At 38.1% G+C, this 15,234-nt stretch overlaps 1 protein-coding gene across 1 annotated transcript in view; it reads right to left on the bottom strand.

The window, feature by feature from the left end:
• The window catches only part of LOC138013743 (NLR family CARD domain-containing protein 3-like), a 52,403-nt gene that overhangs the window by 24,642 nt on the left and 12,527 nt on the right, over nucleotides 1-15,234 (bottom strand). The window contains exons 3-6 of the mRNA XM_068860818.1: nucleotides 9,848-10,012; nucleotides 9,350-9,712; nucleotides 8,485-8,673; nucleotides 6,790-6,858 (exon numbers count right to left, since the gene is read on the bottom strand). Coding sequence (XP_068716919.1) covers nucleotides 6,790-6,858; nucleotides 8,485-8,673; nucleotides 9,350-9,712; nucleotides 9,848-10,012 — 786 coding nt within the window. The remainder of the gene's footprint in view (nucleotides 1-6,789; nucleotides 6,859-8,484; nucleotides 8,674-9,349; nucleotides 9,713-9,847; nucleotides 10,013-15,234) is intronic.

The following is a 15,234-nucleotide window of genomic DNA, read 5'->3' as shown; positions in this document are numbered from 1 at the left end:
ACTGCGTTTTCACACAGGTTTTGGACACGGAAGACGAAAGTAAATTGTTTTCTTTGCACCACTGTATGCACAACTCTGGAAAGGCTATTAAGCAGGGACAATTTCCAAATGATCAAATCTCCCATTGCTGTGACCCTTTTACTTCGGTAGCCATCTTGATTATTACGAAGACACAAGTTTGCTTCAAAATAAGGGAAATATGAAACGATTTTAATTGAAATGAACTCGTGCATGAAAGTTTCCCATGAAAGATGCACCAATCAGACTTTAAGCGTGGTATACTCTTCCACGCAGTGAACTTATAAGAGTGCTGCACGCACGGAGCATGAAGGAAAAGCAGGTCACAGTTCACAGCAAAACTGGAAAAGCCTAAACAGTGCCTTTAGTCGTAATTAGGGTTAGGGTTAGCATTATTAAAAGGATGGGTTGTTTCAAGAGTAGTAAAACAGGGATCTCTTAACGGTAACCTACAAGTGTAAGTTCGATTGTAGGTGCTCGGCGCGGCACGTGTATATAATTACGTATCATTGTTATGTAAATAGTCAGCCAGAATTCAAAATAAATATCATTTTCAAGGTGTGAATTAGCAACTTGACACGTTAGCTCAGTGGTAAAGAACAGAGACAAGTAATCCAGAGGTTTACAGTGGGTCGGAGTTCAAGGCAAGCTGCGAGTGACATATCATGGGATTAAATGGCAGAAAAAGCCGAGCGGGATCTGGAAATAAGAACAAGACGAAGGGATAGAAAGAAGAAAGCTGGAACGAAAAGGAGTAACGGTGTGGGCGATGAAGGGAAAGAAGAGAGAGAGGGAGGGAGAGAAAAAATGAGATCCGTTTTTATTCATCCCGTAAGTACAAATTACCCATGTATATATTCGGTTCTCTTGGGTATACGTATTGTTCTACAAAACAATAGCGCGAATGAATAATTAATTTATTCTGCATGCATAATGAAGTAGGGACCTGTACGGAAATCATTCCGAACATTTCACTAATAAACACGATTGTTTGCCTGATAATATCAATCAGCACTTTAAGGTCTTACGAAAATGTAAGACTAAACATGACTGTTTAATTTATGAAATGTTATACATTAGGGAATTGTCACCCTCTCTTAATGTCCAAAGTGACTCAATCAAGGCAAAGTTATTTGTATAACATTCTTTTTAACACCAAGTATGTAAATTATGCTTTCCATCTATTTAAACTCTAGCACTTGTATTTATTTATTTATCACTTAATAATGGAGTTACGATGACTTCGAAACGTTGTGAAAATATAAATCTAGTCAGTTTCATTTGTTTTTCTTTCTTAATTATTATTATTATTATTATTATTATTATTATTATTATTATTATTATTAATAATATATGTAGTAAAAACATCTGTATGATAAAATTACAATTAAAATTACTCTTTCGCTTCGGCATCACGTTGCAACCTTGAACATCCGTGCAATATTCACTGATTTTTGCATGTTCGTCAGTACATCTTTGCTTTTACTTCCTAGCAATTCCCTAATACTAGTGTCCAACTTGCTTCACCAGCCTCCCAAGACATCTTTTATGATGTTAACTTGACGAACTTCATATCCTCCTACTTCTTAGTAGACATGACAGCTCATCTCGTGCACGATGACTTGATGTTTCTTCGGATCGATGATCCTTGCGTCTATCCTATTCGCCCTCAACTCTTGGCCTGTGCATCGTCCGACTCATACACGCGCTTGGGTTGAATCAGTGAATAGCTCCAATGTGGTGCTCTGTCTATAAGATCTAGCCCATGGATGATCTCAAAAAATAGGATCTTCACAGCCGTATTATGGCCGGAACGCTTTCTGGTTCTTTGGTCAAGTTTATACGATGCCATTTCCCCTAGCTCTTTCGTTTCGTTTATGCTGGCACAAAAACGCTGAAGTGCTTTCATGTCGGACGTTGTCTTCTTTAGTGCATTGACTGACCTTGTGCATGGAAGTAAAATCCTTTCGCTCTTGGCTATTATTGTCGACTTCGCGTTCAGTTTCATTGTGAAGGTTGTTGCTACCGTTTCTTCGTAAATTCACTCCCAAAGGTAAAGATTTCGACATTTTAGCTCCTTCACCACTATTCGAGTCTTGAGAAATGTTAGTATTTCTGTGTCAGCTATCCACTGAGGAATTCTGCATTGATTTTTGAGAGAAGAGTAGTTCGTTCTGTCCACCATCTTGATTTGAGAGGGAAAATTTATTGTTCTGAACAGCGCGGGATCATTCGGAGTATACCCGGACTCATACTGAAAAAATATCGGCCCTCGCGGGACCAGAAATGAAGCAATGTGATTGGTTGATTTTCGTTATTGGTCCTCAGACTGTTTTAGTCGTGTAATAAATGCTATTACTATTATTATCGTTATCGTTATCGTGATCGTGATCGTGATCGTGATCGCGATCGTGATCGTGATCGTGATCGTGATCGTTATCATTATTATTGTTATAGTTTACAGTGCTATTAATTGCTTCTTTCAGTCTCCTTGAACCGGGGCCAATCCTTGGTCCTGAGGTACCAAGGGACTTTTTGTTTGATGGACAGAAACCTTCTCAGTATGTGCGCCGTTCCTAGGGGGACGATCTTTTGCAGCTCATCAATGTTGCTGGTTTCAGGGATCTTTCCTAAGTTCTGGTCCATTCCCTCTCTAATAAGTCCCAGCGCACCAACAATAACCGGCACAGTCTCTGTTCTCATTCCCCACATCCTCGCGATTTCGATCTCGAGATCTCTGTACTTTGAGAGCTTTTCAATGACTTTCGTTGAAGTGTTTCTGTCGGCTGGTACTGATACATCTATAAGTTTGCAACACTGGTCAGCATGGCCTTTGATCACTATATCAGGCTTATTCGTTGTCAGTTCCCTATCACTATTACTGTTATTATTAATGGCAGTTTTTCTAATCATTCCACAAGTTTGAGTACGTGGTACAATTTCATCACAGTTCTTCTTACGATTCTACAATTCAAAAGCCAGAGGAGGCATAACTGCGCCAAACGATGAAAAACAAAGGACATAATCAGTTATTGCAAGAAAAATCGCGAGCGATGTATCTTACAATCTGTCTAAATTCAAAGAACTTTTACATACTGGAACGAAAGCGACGAATGCGAAGGTCAGACACGACGCAAAAGGAGAAAGCAAAACGATAATTATTTCATTTCCTTGATACGGTCAGATTTCAACAATTCCTGTTTCTTACTACTCATTTGGTCATTTAGTCCTATATCCGCGTTCATATAATCCAGATCAAGGACATCGAAATAATATATTGACACTAAAACCGTGCAACATCAGTGGTTATTCATCACGTTATTTAAAACTAACAAGCTTCATCCCTAATTGGAATGCAGAATGTTACATTTTAAAATCAAAGGGGTCTATGAGCCAAGTCGTGAATGTAGAACAGTGTACAGATTAGCAAGGCCCTTTTCATGTCCAGTACTGATTTGTAATCTCCCCGCTTCACCATCAATTGTCTTATGCAAAAGCTGCTCCGTTTGAAACCGCCATCCTCTACTTGAGCCCTGGACACATTGAATTCCACGTACAACTATATTAATAGCGCGGGCAGCTGTAGAGTCAACTACTACTAATTTACTTAGAGGCTGTTATTTATTGTTTACGTTGTTCTAGCGCAGTGCATTCTGGTTAAATGCAATACATTCTGGTTAAAGTGGCGAATTCATGGTACCACATGAAACATCAATATTATTATTATTGCCACAACTATCTGTCTTAAATTTGGTTTCATCGACGGAGTTGATAATGTAAATTGGCCACCGTACAGAGATTCTAAAAGCTGACGTTTAGAGCGAATCGAGGAATTGTGGGTTACGTGTAGTTTATATAGTAGAGTAGGAGCTACGTTATTGGTAGTAACATGGCAACGTGACAACGTGACAACGTGACAACATGGCAACTACCCCCTACATCTATCTGTCTTAAATAATATTGTAAAAATTAAAGCTGTTGTACCGCAAATACTACCATGAGATCTTTTGTTCAAGGGTAAGAGTACTGGCTAATTTGGAGGCCTACACAAGCTTACCAGCGATGGTGTGATGCCCACATTATACAAGAGATATGTTGATGATAACTTGGTCAGAATGCCCAGCGCCGATGCTGCAATTGATTTTCTCACTACTCTTAATAGCCTCCACCCTTGCCTGTCTTTTACGATGGAGCTTCCAATTGATTACAAGATCTCCTTTATCGGCATTGAAATAATCAAGAACCGAACAAAGATCGACAAACAATTATATGGAAAGCTCAAAACAATGATCCATCATGCGTACGCTCTATCCTCAATAACTGAAGCCTTCAATCAAGAATGCACTAGACTACGTTCCATCTTTACTCGACTTGATTACCCCTTGGCAATGATTAATTCTACCATTACCAAAACCATTCAGAGTTTTTCATTGGCACAAGAGAGAAAAACGAGGTAGATATATGTAGCAGCATTGTGCGAGTGAGTAAACGGCAAATACATTAAAAATTTGCATGACCCCCCTCCAGTCCTCCAGTCATTTTTCCCATGACACCCCCCCCCCCTCTCCACAATAAAGATAAATTTTTTCGGTGACCCTTCCTCCCCCAAACCAAAAAAATCGTCAATTAAACCAGCTATACATACTGTACAGTAACACAGTATCTTTTTGGCATTATCACGGTATTACAATTCATACTACAGTTGCATCTGTCACTTTAACTGTATACTATAAAGTCAGCAAAACAGAAATGTGCCAGCTCGCTCTGAATTCGTTAAAGAATCAAAAGAAACAAAAATCAATTTCTGATCTTCTGGTTATGGCTCTTCCCTGTCTTCTGGTCGAGCAATTGCTATGTTAGCTGTATTTAATAAGCTTAAAGGGAAAATTGAGAAAAAAGATTCAAAAATCCGACAATACAGAGATGAAGATTAAGTAAATATAAAGATAGAAACCTTTTTTTTGTTCATTAAAATCCGTAGCTTTAACATTGTAGTCTGTAGCCGTGGAAATGTTATTAAAAGCAGAAGGAACGTCTCTAATAGATTTAAAAACTTTCTTTGTTTGTTTCTGTGGGGATATAGTTTTTAAAGAACAGTAAAACATATCCCATCTTAAAGTTTTACTAAAATATTTTACGTGCGCCCCTTTCCCTTATTTTTTCAGTTGTCCATCCTTGTCCCTTTTTTTTTTGGGTGCCCCCCCCCCCCCCCCCAATTCCACCAGCAACCCCTACCTCGAAAAAAATGAACGGTCCCTTATCAGCAGAAAATTGGAACAAGACCTCAAGCCCAGAGAAATCAAAGCCTCCAATTGCAAATAAACAATGCTTTGTTTACTCTTTTATATGTGATCTGTGTGATTCAGATTGTGTCGGCTATACAGCTTGACACCTTCATTAACGTATTGTTGAACATAAAAAATTCTGCGAGCGGTAAACACTTTTTGACAGCCCATGGGGATACAAGCCTTCTCAAAGAAAGCCAATTCCGCATTCTAAAAAAGTGCCAAGGAAAATTTGACTGTCTTGTGTCTATGAGATGTTCTTCATCAAGGAGCGCAATCCCATTCGCGCAAAACTCTTTGTTTAAAGAACATTTCAACACCTACATGTATTGTCTCTTTAGTATTTAAACATTTTTTATCTTTCACTTTTTGACTTGATAATGACGTTAGCCAAACGTCGAAATGTTGTGTACAAACTTTTAATATGCTCTTACGAAATGTTTTATCGTAATTTCTCATCGTTAAATGAAAACTATCAATGAAAATTCTTTTGGATTAATTCGTTTTTGGGTTTGTTTCTATGAAATCCCTCACTCAGTTTGACAGTGAGGCACTGAGGACAAAGACAAAGAAAAGTGAATGATAAGTAAATATTTTTCACATTCATTCCAACGTGTTTCTATTGTTTTTGTCTTCACTGCCTCACTATCAAGCTGAATATTTGATATTTCGAAAATGGCCTATTTAAAAACTATGTGTACTGCAAAACAAGTGTATCCAATGTACATGAATGTTCTATGCTAATAACAGAGAATCACCCAACGTGTACTCACTCACTCACTCACTTAGCCTGCTGCGAGGCAGTCGACCACCAACGTGTACTATAAACTCCTATATATTGAAGTTCTATAATACTGTTAAACTGAGTTGTTATGAGTTCACACTCAAGATATTTAATAAATCGTCTAGTATCCCAACACTGTTTTATAACTCCCTAGTAACTGTTTCTAATGTCCACAGGTATAATACAAGGTATTCATCTAAAATTAATTTCTATCGACCAAACGTAAGGACTAACACTGGAAAATTTACCTTTGTATATACAGCTTAAATATTATGGGAAACTATACATAATTTGAAATGGCTTTCTATCAATAGCTTTAAGAAGCAATGTAAAGCTTATCTACTTCAATGTAAGTCATAGTCTGTACTTGTCTGAACTATAATTATGTACTACCGTATTACTTCAAAATGCAAGTGAATATCCCTGAAATTTCTGTTTCTTCATTATTATAATGTAAATTATTTGCACCTTAATTCAATGTAAATTGTTCCCTGTTTTTTTTTCCTTTTTATCTTCTCCTTCTTTCTTTCAATTGCTCATGAGCAGCAGCCAACTCGAAAGCTATGCCACTTTGGCTGCTGGAGGCATATTGTCAATTAATACTTTCACTTAGATAAAATAACCTGGTTTTTTTTTCTCTTCGCTTATTGTGTAAAGTTATAAAAGTGATTTATAAAGTGATTTGATTTGATTTGAACTAACCTTCATATTGGCTTTCCTCTCGTTTTCCTTTCTGAGCATTTGCCAGCTCAACTTCCATGTTGCGTGCACCTAAAGAAAAACACTTCATGAACGTCAACCACATTTTAACAGAAATCTTTAGAACAGTCATGGCATCTGACAGGATGCGGCGATGCGGATCCGCATAATTCCCTAAAATCCGCATCCTCCGCATAATTACGATATTTTCCGCATAATACTGAATAAATGCCTGGTATTAGTGATAAAGCAGCGGCTTACCAGCCTCACAAACACAAAAGCCAAAGACCTTGACTACTTTGAAACCCTTATTTTCCTGAAAGAAAACACCCCATTTCGTTCGCAAGATGAAAGTTCGTAAACAGTTTCCACACATTTTTCGGCAATGAGCTTGGACTCTTAGTTTTGGGTGTCAGGATGGCTTAGTGGTTATCTATCGGGCCTCCCACCACTGCGAGCCGGGGTTCAACTCTGGCCTCGGCCAGCATGTGGGGAGAGTTTCAGTCGATCTCAACCTGACTCGAGGGTTTTCTCCGGGTACTCCGGTTTTCCTCCCTCCTCATCAAAATCGACTCACAGCTAATTAACATCTAGCTGTGGTGCTGTGCTCCGACATCAAACATGGACTGTATAGCAGCAGCCAGAGGTGCCTTTGTATGCTTTCAGCCCGATGTCGTGAGCCGCGCCCTTCGCAATTCAGTCCTCGACTGCAAGTAAGGGTGATTAGCACTAGCACTAGCAATATTTAAGCCATTTTGGTAACATACCCTAGGCACGAAATATTTAAAAAAACATGCAAAAAGATATGAAAATTTAGCCGCAAGTAATAGTCCCAAATGAAATTTCATTTTTTGTAACAGTAGGGACAATCGAGAGTCGGGACAATCGTTGTGATGAGTTGCACAAAACAAAATAGGAGCCCGCAATACGTATGCGTAAAAAAACGCTGAAAATCGTGAATGATCGAGGGAATGGATCGTGGTTCCACCACATCGCAATTTTGCTCCATATCTCCAAATTTATTTATTTTAGCAAACGTTTCGGCAAAATGCCGATTACTAACCATTTTATTTTAACGGTGAAAGCAAATTGGCGACTCGTCCAGATATCGCAAAGGGAAAAAATTCAGCCGTCGTAAATGCGACTGTATTGGTCGCAATTTGCCATAAGCATGTAAATACATTGGACGGGCTTAATTATTAGTTCTATAAATTGTTTAAATTTCCGCATAATCCGGTGTAATTTTCGCATAATCAACGCATGTTTACGCATAATATGGCCAAAATTTTCCGCATAATCTTTAATTTTTTCTGCATCCTATCAGAAGCCATGGAACAGTGGTGTGGTCACAGTCTCTCCAAAACCTGACCATAGGAGCAGACAGGTGTCTAGAGCCTAATTACAATAAGGTGGAATACATTTCATCACCAACACTGGGTGCGAGCATCAATGTTTTTTCACCATTTTCAAGGTAGATACATCAATTTACTTGGAAATTACAATTTTTAATGCCTCTAAAGGAAAATCTCATCCCTCTATTTCCATCAGAGTTAATTTAGATTAATAAAAAGACTGGATGACTAGAGTAAAAAATTCAAATATGGGAGAAGCCTACTTAAATTAGATAGCAGAGGTCAGGATTCTTCTAATCAGGTACAATTCTCCTGTGGAGCATCATTTCCCGTTCGTAAAGTTTACCTTGGTTACAGTGCGGCCAATCTTTGAAAACAGCAGGGTCACTGATCATTTTTGCCACAATGGATGCTGCCATGGTGCTTGCAAAAGACATCCACTCACTACTTGAAGGCTGGGTTTGATTAACAAAACTTGACACACCTTTTGCTACCACCCACTCAACTTTTTCATCATAGGCTGCAGCAAGAACACCTGAAGTTAAGGACAAAAGGAGTTAACATCAGAGCTTCAAGGTTTTAAGGAAGGGTCTTCAAGCAACACTCTGTTGCTTCATACCTCCTACTCAATCCTTGGAACAGCAGCTTCAAGTTCATCAGAAGTGATCAGAGAGACCAAATTTCAGCTTTCTGGCTTGATTTCTTTTAAGTTAGTTATGTAGTAACAGTTATTTTGCACTTAACAGCCATTCTGCTCTTCTCATATGTACATGTACAGCTACATCTACAATGTACCAGGGTTTTAGAAATGTTCCTCAAAGTGACAATTTCTTCCATTCCATAAGTACACAGTACATTGTATTGTATTGATTACCAAAACATAGCAAAATGAAACCTTCAACCTTGGAGATAATGCATTTTAATGGAAGCTGTTTCATTAACACACTAAAATAATCTTGGATATCATGCAGCTTTGTATGAACCTAACCTTTGCTTCATGGAAAAAAACATTCAGCAAATACATTATCTTACATGTAGCTTAATCATAATATTTCCTAGGAAAGCTACTTAAAGTTTCATTAACAAAAAAATAAGAGACTGAGGTAAAATAATTTCATCATTTTGTGAGTTTTCCTGGATTTATCTTCAAATACAAATTAGTTAATCAATAATGTTCTTTTTTCCATACAGTACCTTATTAAAACTATTACCTTCCCCTCCTGTCTCAACAGCAATTGCTTCTGGATATTGTTTCTGAAGATCAGCAACTTTACACCACTCTGCCTGGCTCAAAATATCACCATCACAGTGTACTTTAACTTCCAATTCATCTGGATTTTCCAAAGGAGCGACCCACCCAACGGGTGCATCTCTAACAAGATCACCAAGATGCGGACTCACAGGAATTTTGAATCCAGCTGGTGTTGTCAACTTGGCAGATACAACTACATCGCCTAGTTTGACTTTATCTGAGCTTAATCCACAGCAAGTTCCAACCAAAAAAACAGCCTTTGGCTTCAAGACCCTGACTGCATTTTTTACTGCTGTTGAAGATCCCCCTGGGACTACAGAACCTTAAGGACATATCTTTAAGGCAACCTTTAGCTGATTTTGATCAGTACCAATGTAACCAAAATATATCGCACCAACTTCCATGTTGTAACTTTTGACAGGTTGCCCCAGCAATGAGTAACAACTCAAGAACTCACAATCCTCCACTGTCAGTAGCAAAATATCTATTGGCAAATCAACATTTCCCCAGAGTTCGCTGACAGTTTGAAGACTACTCAGTTTTGGTGGCTTGACTTTGAGCTGTGGGGGCATGTCATAACAGTCTTCCAGGACAGGCAAAGAAGGTTTCCCTTTCTTTCCACCTAAGAGTTAAAAAATATTCTAAATTTGCTATGAACGAATTTGGAGCAAAATAAGTGATGACATATTCTTTCTAAGAATTAACCCTTTAAGCCCCGATTGGTTCCACATTGACTAGTAAAATCGTCTGGCGTTAGACAGAGTAAAATCTATAAGTGCCATTTGGCACTATCGGGGCTGAAAGTGTTAAACGGGGACATAGATTTATTATGCTGTTAGCTTAACCCTTTAAGCCCCGAGGGGTTCCCCATTGACGAGTAAAATCGTCTGGCGTTAGACAGAGTAAAATCTATAAGTGCCATTTGGCACTATCGGGGCTGAAAGGGTTAAACGGGGACATAGTTTTTTTATGCTGTTAGCTTAACCCTGTAAGCCCCGAGGGGTTCCCCAGTGACGAGGAAAATCGTCTGGCGTAAGACAGAGTAAAATCTATAAGTTCCATTTGGCACTATCGGGCTGAAAGGATTAAGATCTACAAGTGCATTATAATTACAGTACATTCGACAACTTTCACTTGAAAATTAAGCAAAGGCACTGTTGCATACTGGAATGGCTGTGTGCAACAAAATTACCTGGTAATTTGTTTTGCTTCATGTGTGTCCTTTTCTATGTGCATGTTAAATAAAACATTAGAAGAGAAGCAGGCTGAAACACTGACTGCTGGATGAGACTTTGGTTTATCAAGCTTGTCCAAATAGTTCAGTTTCTTGTTTTAAGAATATTATTCTTTTGAGTGGTTTGTTTTTCAACTGTCTAAAAAGGGATTTCTCACTTCTCTGGGGTCTTGTTTGAAAAAATAGGGATATGGCTTTAGAGGGAGGGGGAAGGAGGGGAAAGTGGCCTGTGTCTTTTTTTCCACATCTCCATTCCCTTTCAGTACTTCCTCCTCTTCCACACATACCCCTCCATCTGCTTCCCTTAATAACTTTAATTAACGAGTGTCCCCACTACATGTACATTTACAGCTGTATGCAATGCAAATCAAAAGACAACATCTTCACATTTTTAAATCACAGAGAATACAATGTTGTAAGATCAAAGAGGTGCCCTCCTCGATAAGAACACCTTGAATGCTCTTGAAATAATCACTAATTGCAAGTTTCTTTCACTCACACTTCAAATACTTCAAATGATTACAAACAGTGGTTTGATGACTACATGTATTATATAAACTGGTTTGAAAAATTCAACCCAGTGTAAAAATGTTTGGCTAGTTTTAAGAATTTAAACAAGCTGAAAGACATTTAAACCACAACACAAGCACCCTTTTGCTGTTATAAAAATGGAACTTAAATTATGGAGTTGTTTAATTTGAAGCATTTTTGCTCAGTCATTCCTTTCCTTTTTAAATCCCTTGATTCTTACCATTGAAATTAATGTGCCAGCAGCTTTGGCTTTCAGTAACTCAGTATAATATTTCACAACCAATGAGAGTGCAAAAACAATGGTATCATAGTTATTTAGTTGTATGGATCGTCCTATTAGCTCAGCTCCATCTCCATGTATTTCAGGTTTGTTCCAATTTGATTATTTGACTGCACGGCCCTGACATGTACGGTAAGTTTGCACCACAGTCAGTATAAAATTAGTTGTTAACAAAAACAAAAATGAACAACATTCTCTAAGGAAAAACAATGTTCCACTTCAAGTTTGAGTTCAAAAACGAGAACCTGCTAGCCCCTCCCACTACCTAAATTACACCTCCAAAAGGATAAAACTTTATTCTGATCAAAGAATTAATTTTCACTGCGAAGTCTCTCACAATTTTGTGTTTACTTGCACTATACCTTCCATGTTGACCTTTACACCATCAACATCACGTTTCCATTGCTTTGAAAAACCCTATTAACGATCACCATCTTGTCAAGTCTTTTGATGATCATCATAAATTGTCATGTAATATATCTCAAAGCCACCATTCAAGCATCCATGACTTGTCTTGTCTGTGTCCCTAAATTTCAAGAGGTGAAAAAAGATAATAGAACTTGGTACTCGTGATTAGATCTAACTTTTTCACTACAATGATCTTCTACAATATTAATCCTCCCAAGCTTGCTGTTTAAATTTCAGATACTTTGTGCAAATTCTTTGTTATGCATACATGCATACACTTCATACAGGACATTATTAAGTTTTAATTGTCTTGCAGTTGCCCAGCTCTTACAGTGTAAATGGCCCGATAGCTCTCATAATAAAGCAGTGTGCAACAACAGTGGGGGAGATGCCTGAGAGGCCAGTAAAGCCTGCCAGGAGCTGCAGCTGAGATCAGCAAGTAACCATGACAACCCTGAGAGTGGCATCCACCCAGGCACCGTCACACTGCCAACCAGTGGAAAAGTTAACCCTACAAGCCCTGAGCTTACCCAAGGTAGGGGTAGGGAGGGAAAAAAGAACACATAAACTGATAGCTACATTTACAAACACAACGAGCAAAGCATTGGAGTTGAGTTTCATACACAAGGTGAAGGGAACTCCCAGGAGCTCTGCCAACCCAAAGAGGGTGCCATTCGCCAATGCCACAAATGCCTGCTGGCCAACAAGGTCTTGAGAATAACTTAACTTAAATGAATTTAACCATATTTAAGCCTGTTTTTTTTTTGGGCTTCTATCGCAACTTCTTTGCATGAGTTGTTGTTTCCAAAATCAATCACCTTAACTCTGCATTTCAAATAAATTATACCATACTTCACATATTTTCTCTGTCATGCATTCACTTTGTACAAGATGTAAAATGGAACTCCCACCTGGCCAGCTCACACCCCCTGATCATGGGTTCAAATCACATTCAAGTCTGGATTTTCTCAAGGCTTTTTCACAACTGCTTAAGTTGCTCATTTCACCACAATGATCTCTCTAACACAAATTTATATCATATCAACTCATGGATCAAGTATACAATTCTTCATAATTATATATTCTCTATCTTGCTTCATAATCATTGCAGAAAATTATTTCTTCTACCAATGACAAGCAACAAGGTGGCTTTATCCCTTTTTGTCATAGCTGGTTTACTGTACAAGTTTTAGTCACTTGGTGTTCATGAGAGTATTTGTGCAGTTTCAAGCTCATGGCATAGAAAACACCAGTAGCACTACCTCCTGCTGGAATACAAACTGTAGAAATGTCCAGGGAAGGGTAGGAATTTGATTTGTCTAGTCTAGAATAGCATAGAAAAATACCACTTAATGCATTCATTTGGCTGTCAGGTGTTAACTGCTTTCTTTTGCCCAAAGGAGTTTCTTCTTTCATTCAATAGAGATGTTTGCTTAAATGATCACAATAACTACATCATTTCAGAATTATGTGTTCTTGTGTTAAGTAAAAAGTGTTTTGTGGGATAGCATCTAATGAATTTGCTTTTAAATTACGATGGTTTCTGTGGTTGTTTAGTTGTAAGCAAAAACATATCTCACTTTTTCAAAAAAATTAATACTGTACATAGTCTACAATGTATTCAATTACATAAATCACCCATATTGATTGACAATCTACTGTGTTGAAAATGTCAAAGACCTTTTGAATCACAGTTCCTGTAAAGATAACTGTCTTATAATGATATTATCATTATTATTTATACAATTATTAGACATCTACTGTAGGTTGTTGCAAGACCCACAACCATCCATCCATCAATCCTTGCAGTGAGGCCTATAGGTTATATGCCAGACGATTTTACTCCTCAATGGGGGTCGCTTCAGGGATGAATGGGTTAACAACATCAAAGACCACTCAAAAACTATGTACCCCTTAACTCTTTCAATCCTGAGAATGAGACTGTCTACCATTTTACTCATCAATAGGGGCTGCTCCAGGGATGAATAGTTTAAAACAGCAGTGAGTGATTAACCCATTCACTCCTGGGGGTTCCCCATTGAAGAGAAAAATTGTCTGGCATTAGACAGAGTAAAATAATAAACTTGTATAGATGCTTTAGGCCAGGTCAGGGGTGAAAGGCATCTCCAAGGCATAGAATTTCCAAAACTGGTACTGTGAAATCATACATTTGTACATTAACCCTTTCAATGCTGAGAATGAGACTTGCAGATTTTACTGCATCTTACATGTAGTAAAGCAAGACGGTTTTACTCATCAATGGGGGACGCTTCAAGGACGAATGGGTTAACAACATCAACGACCACTCAAACACTATGTATCCAGGGGTTTCAATAACTTCTGAAATAGCCGTCCATGATAGCCCATTGAAGGCGGCAGTTTGACAAGTTTATGATAGCATTTTCAGTGAAAATCAAGGCAAACTAGCCGGTGGTGTGAGGCAAAGCAGGCGGCGGTATACCGTCGGTAACCTGCTTCTATTGAAATCCCTGTGTATCCCTTAACCCTTTCAATCCTGAGAGTGATCTACCATTTTATTCATTAATAGGGGCTGCTCCAGGGATGAATGAGTAAAAACAGCATCTCTAAGGTATAGAATAATTTCTAAAATTAGTAAAGGAGTTAAGTTCTTCAGGATTGCGGTGCTGGAAATAACAGTCGGTCATTGGACATTGTCCGACCAAATTTTGAAAATGTCCGGCCAATTTCACATATGATCGGACACGATGACCGAACATCTCATCAGCACATCTTGAGTTATCTGCTTCAAGGTGTTGTCAGTCAATAAATTATGTCCGGTCCAATTTGTCAAATGTCCGACCAAAATGAACATTTGAAAGGACATATGTCCTGTGAATAAAGAAAAATTATTTCCAGCACTGGGATTGGTGATTTATGCTCAGACTCTCAAATCCTTAACTGATGAGGGCTAAAAATGACAATTTTATTAAAAACTGATATAATTTGTTTCATAAAGCTTACAAAGTATATATGATATCAAAGGTATATAAGACAACTTTGAAAAATTTCCAGCACATTTGGTCTTTAAAAGGGACATTTTTCTATCACCCATGATGCCTTGTGAGCAGGCAGGCAGGTGCGGCTTTTCCTCTCAATTCCTCAACTTTTGAAATTTCTTTTTTTGAAAGATTCTGAAACTTTCTTTTGTCCCTTTTTTTTCTTTCATCTTACACTTGCAGTCAACATTCCAGTTAGAATTCCGTTCATAAAAGCCCCGAATATGTCCTGAATAATGAGCTAGATAATTTGCATAATTTTCTGCCTCTGAGATTTTATTGCCAAAAGGTACCCCTTTATTGTACCCCCTTAATTGGAGAGGATCCCAAGCAGAGAAAGCATGTTTCTGGAACATTTATGGGAAATTTTATGA

The sequence above is a fragment of the Montipora capricornis genome, chromosome 8 (genome assembly GCF_036669925.1).
Source record: "Montipora capricornis isolate CH-2021 chromosome 8, ASM3666992v2, whole genome shotgun sequence".
In the NCBI taxonomy this organism is placed as follows: domain Eukaryota; kingdom Metazoa; phylum Cnidaria; class Anthozoa; order Scleractinia; family Acroporidae; genus Montipora; species Montipora capricornis.
This window is presented reverse-complemented; position numbering and strand designations above follow the sequence as displayed.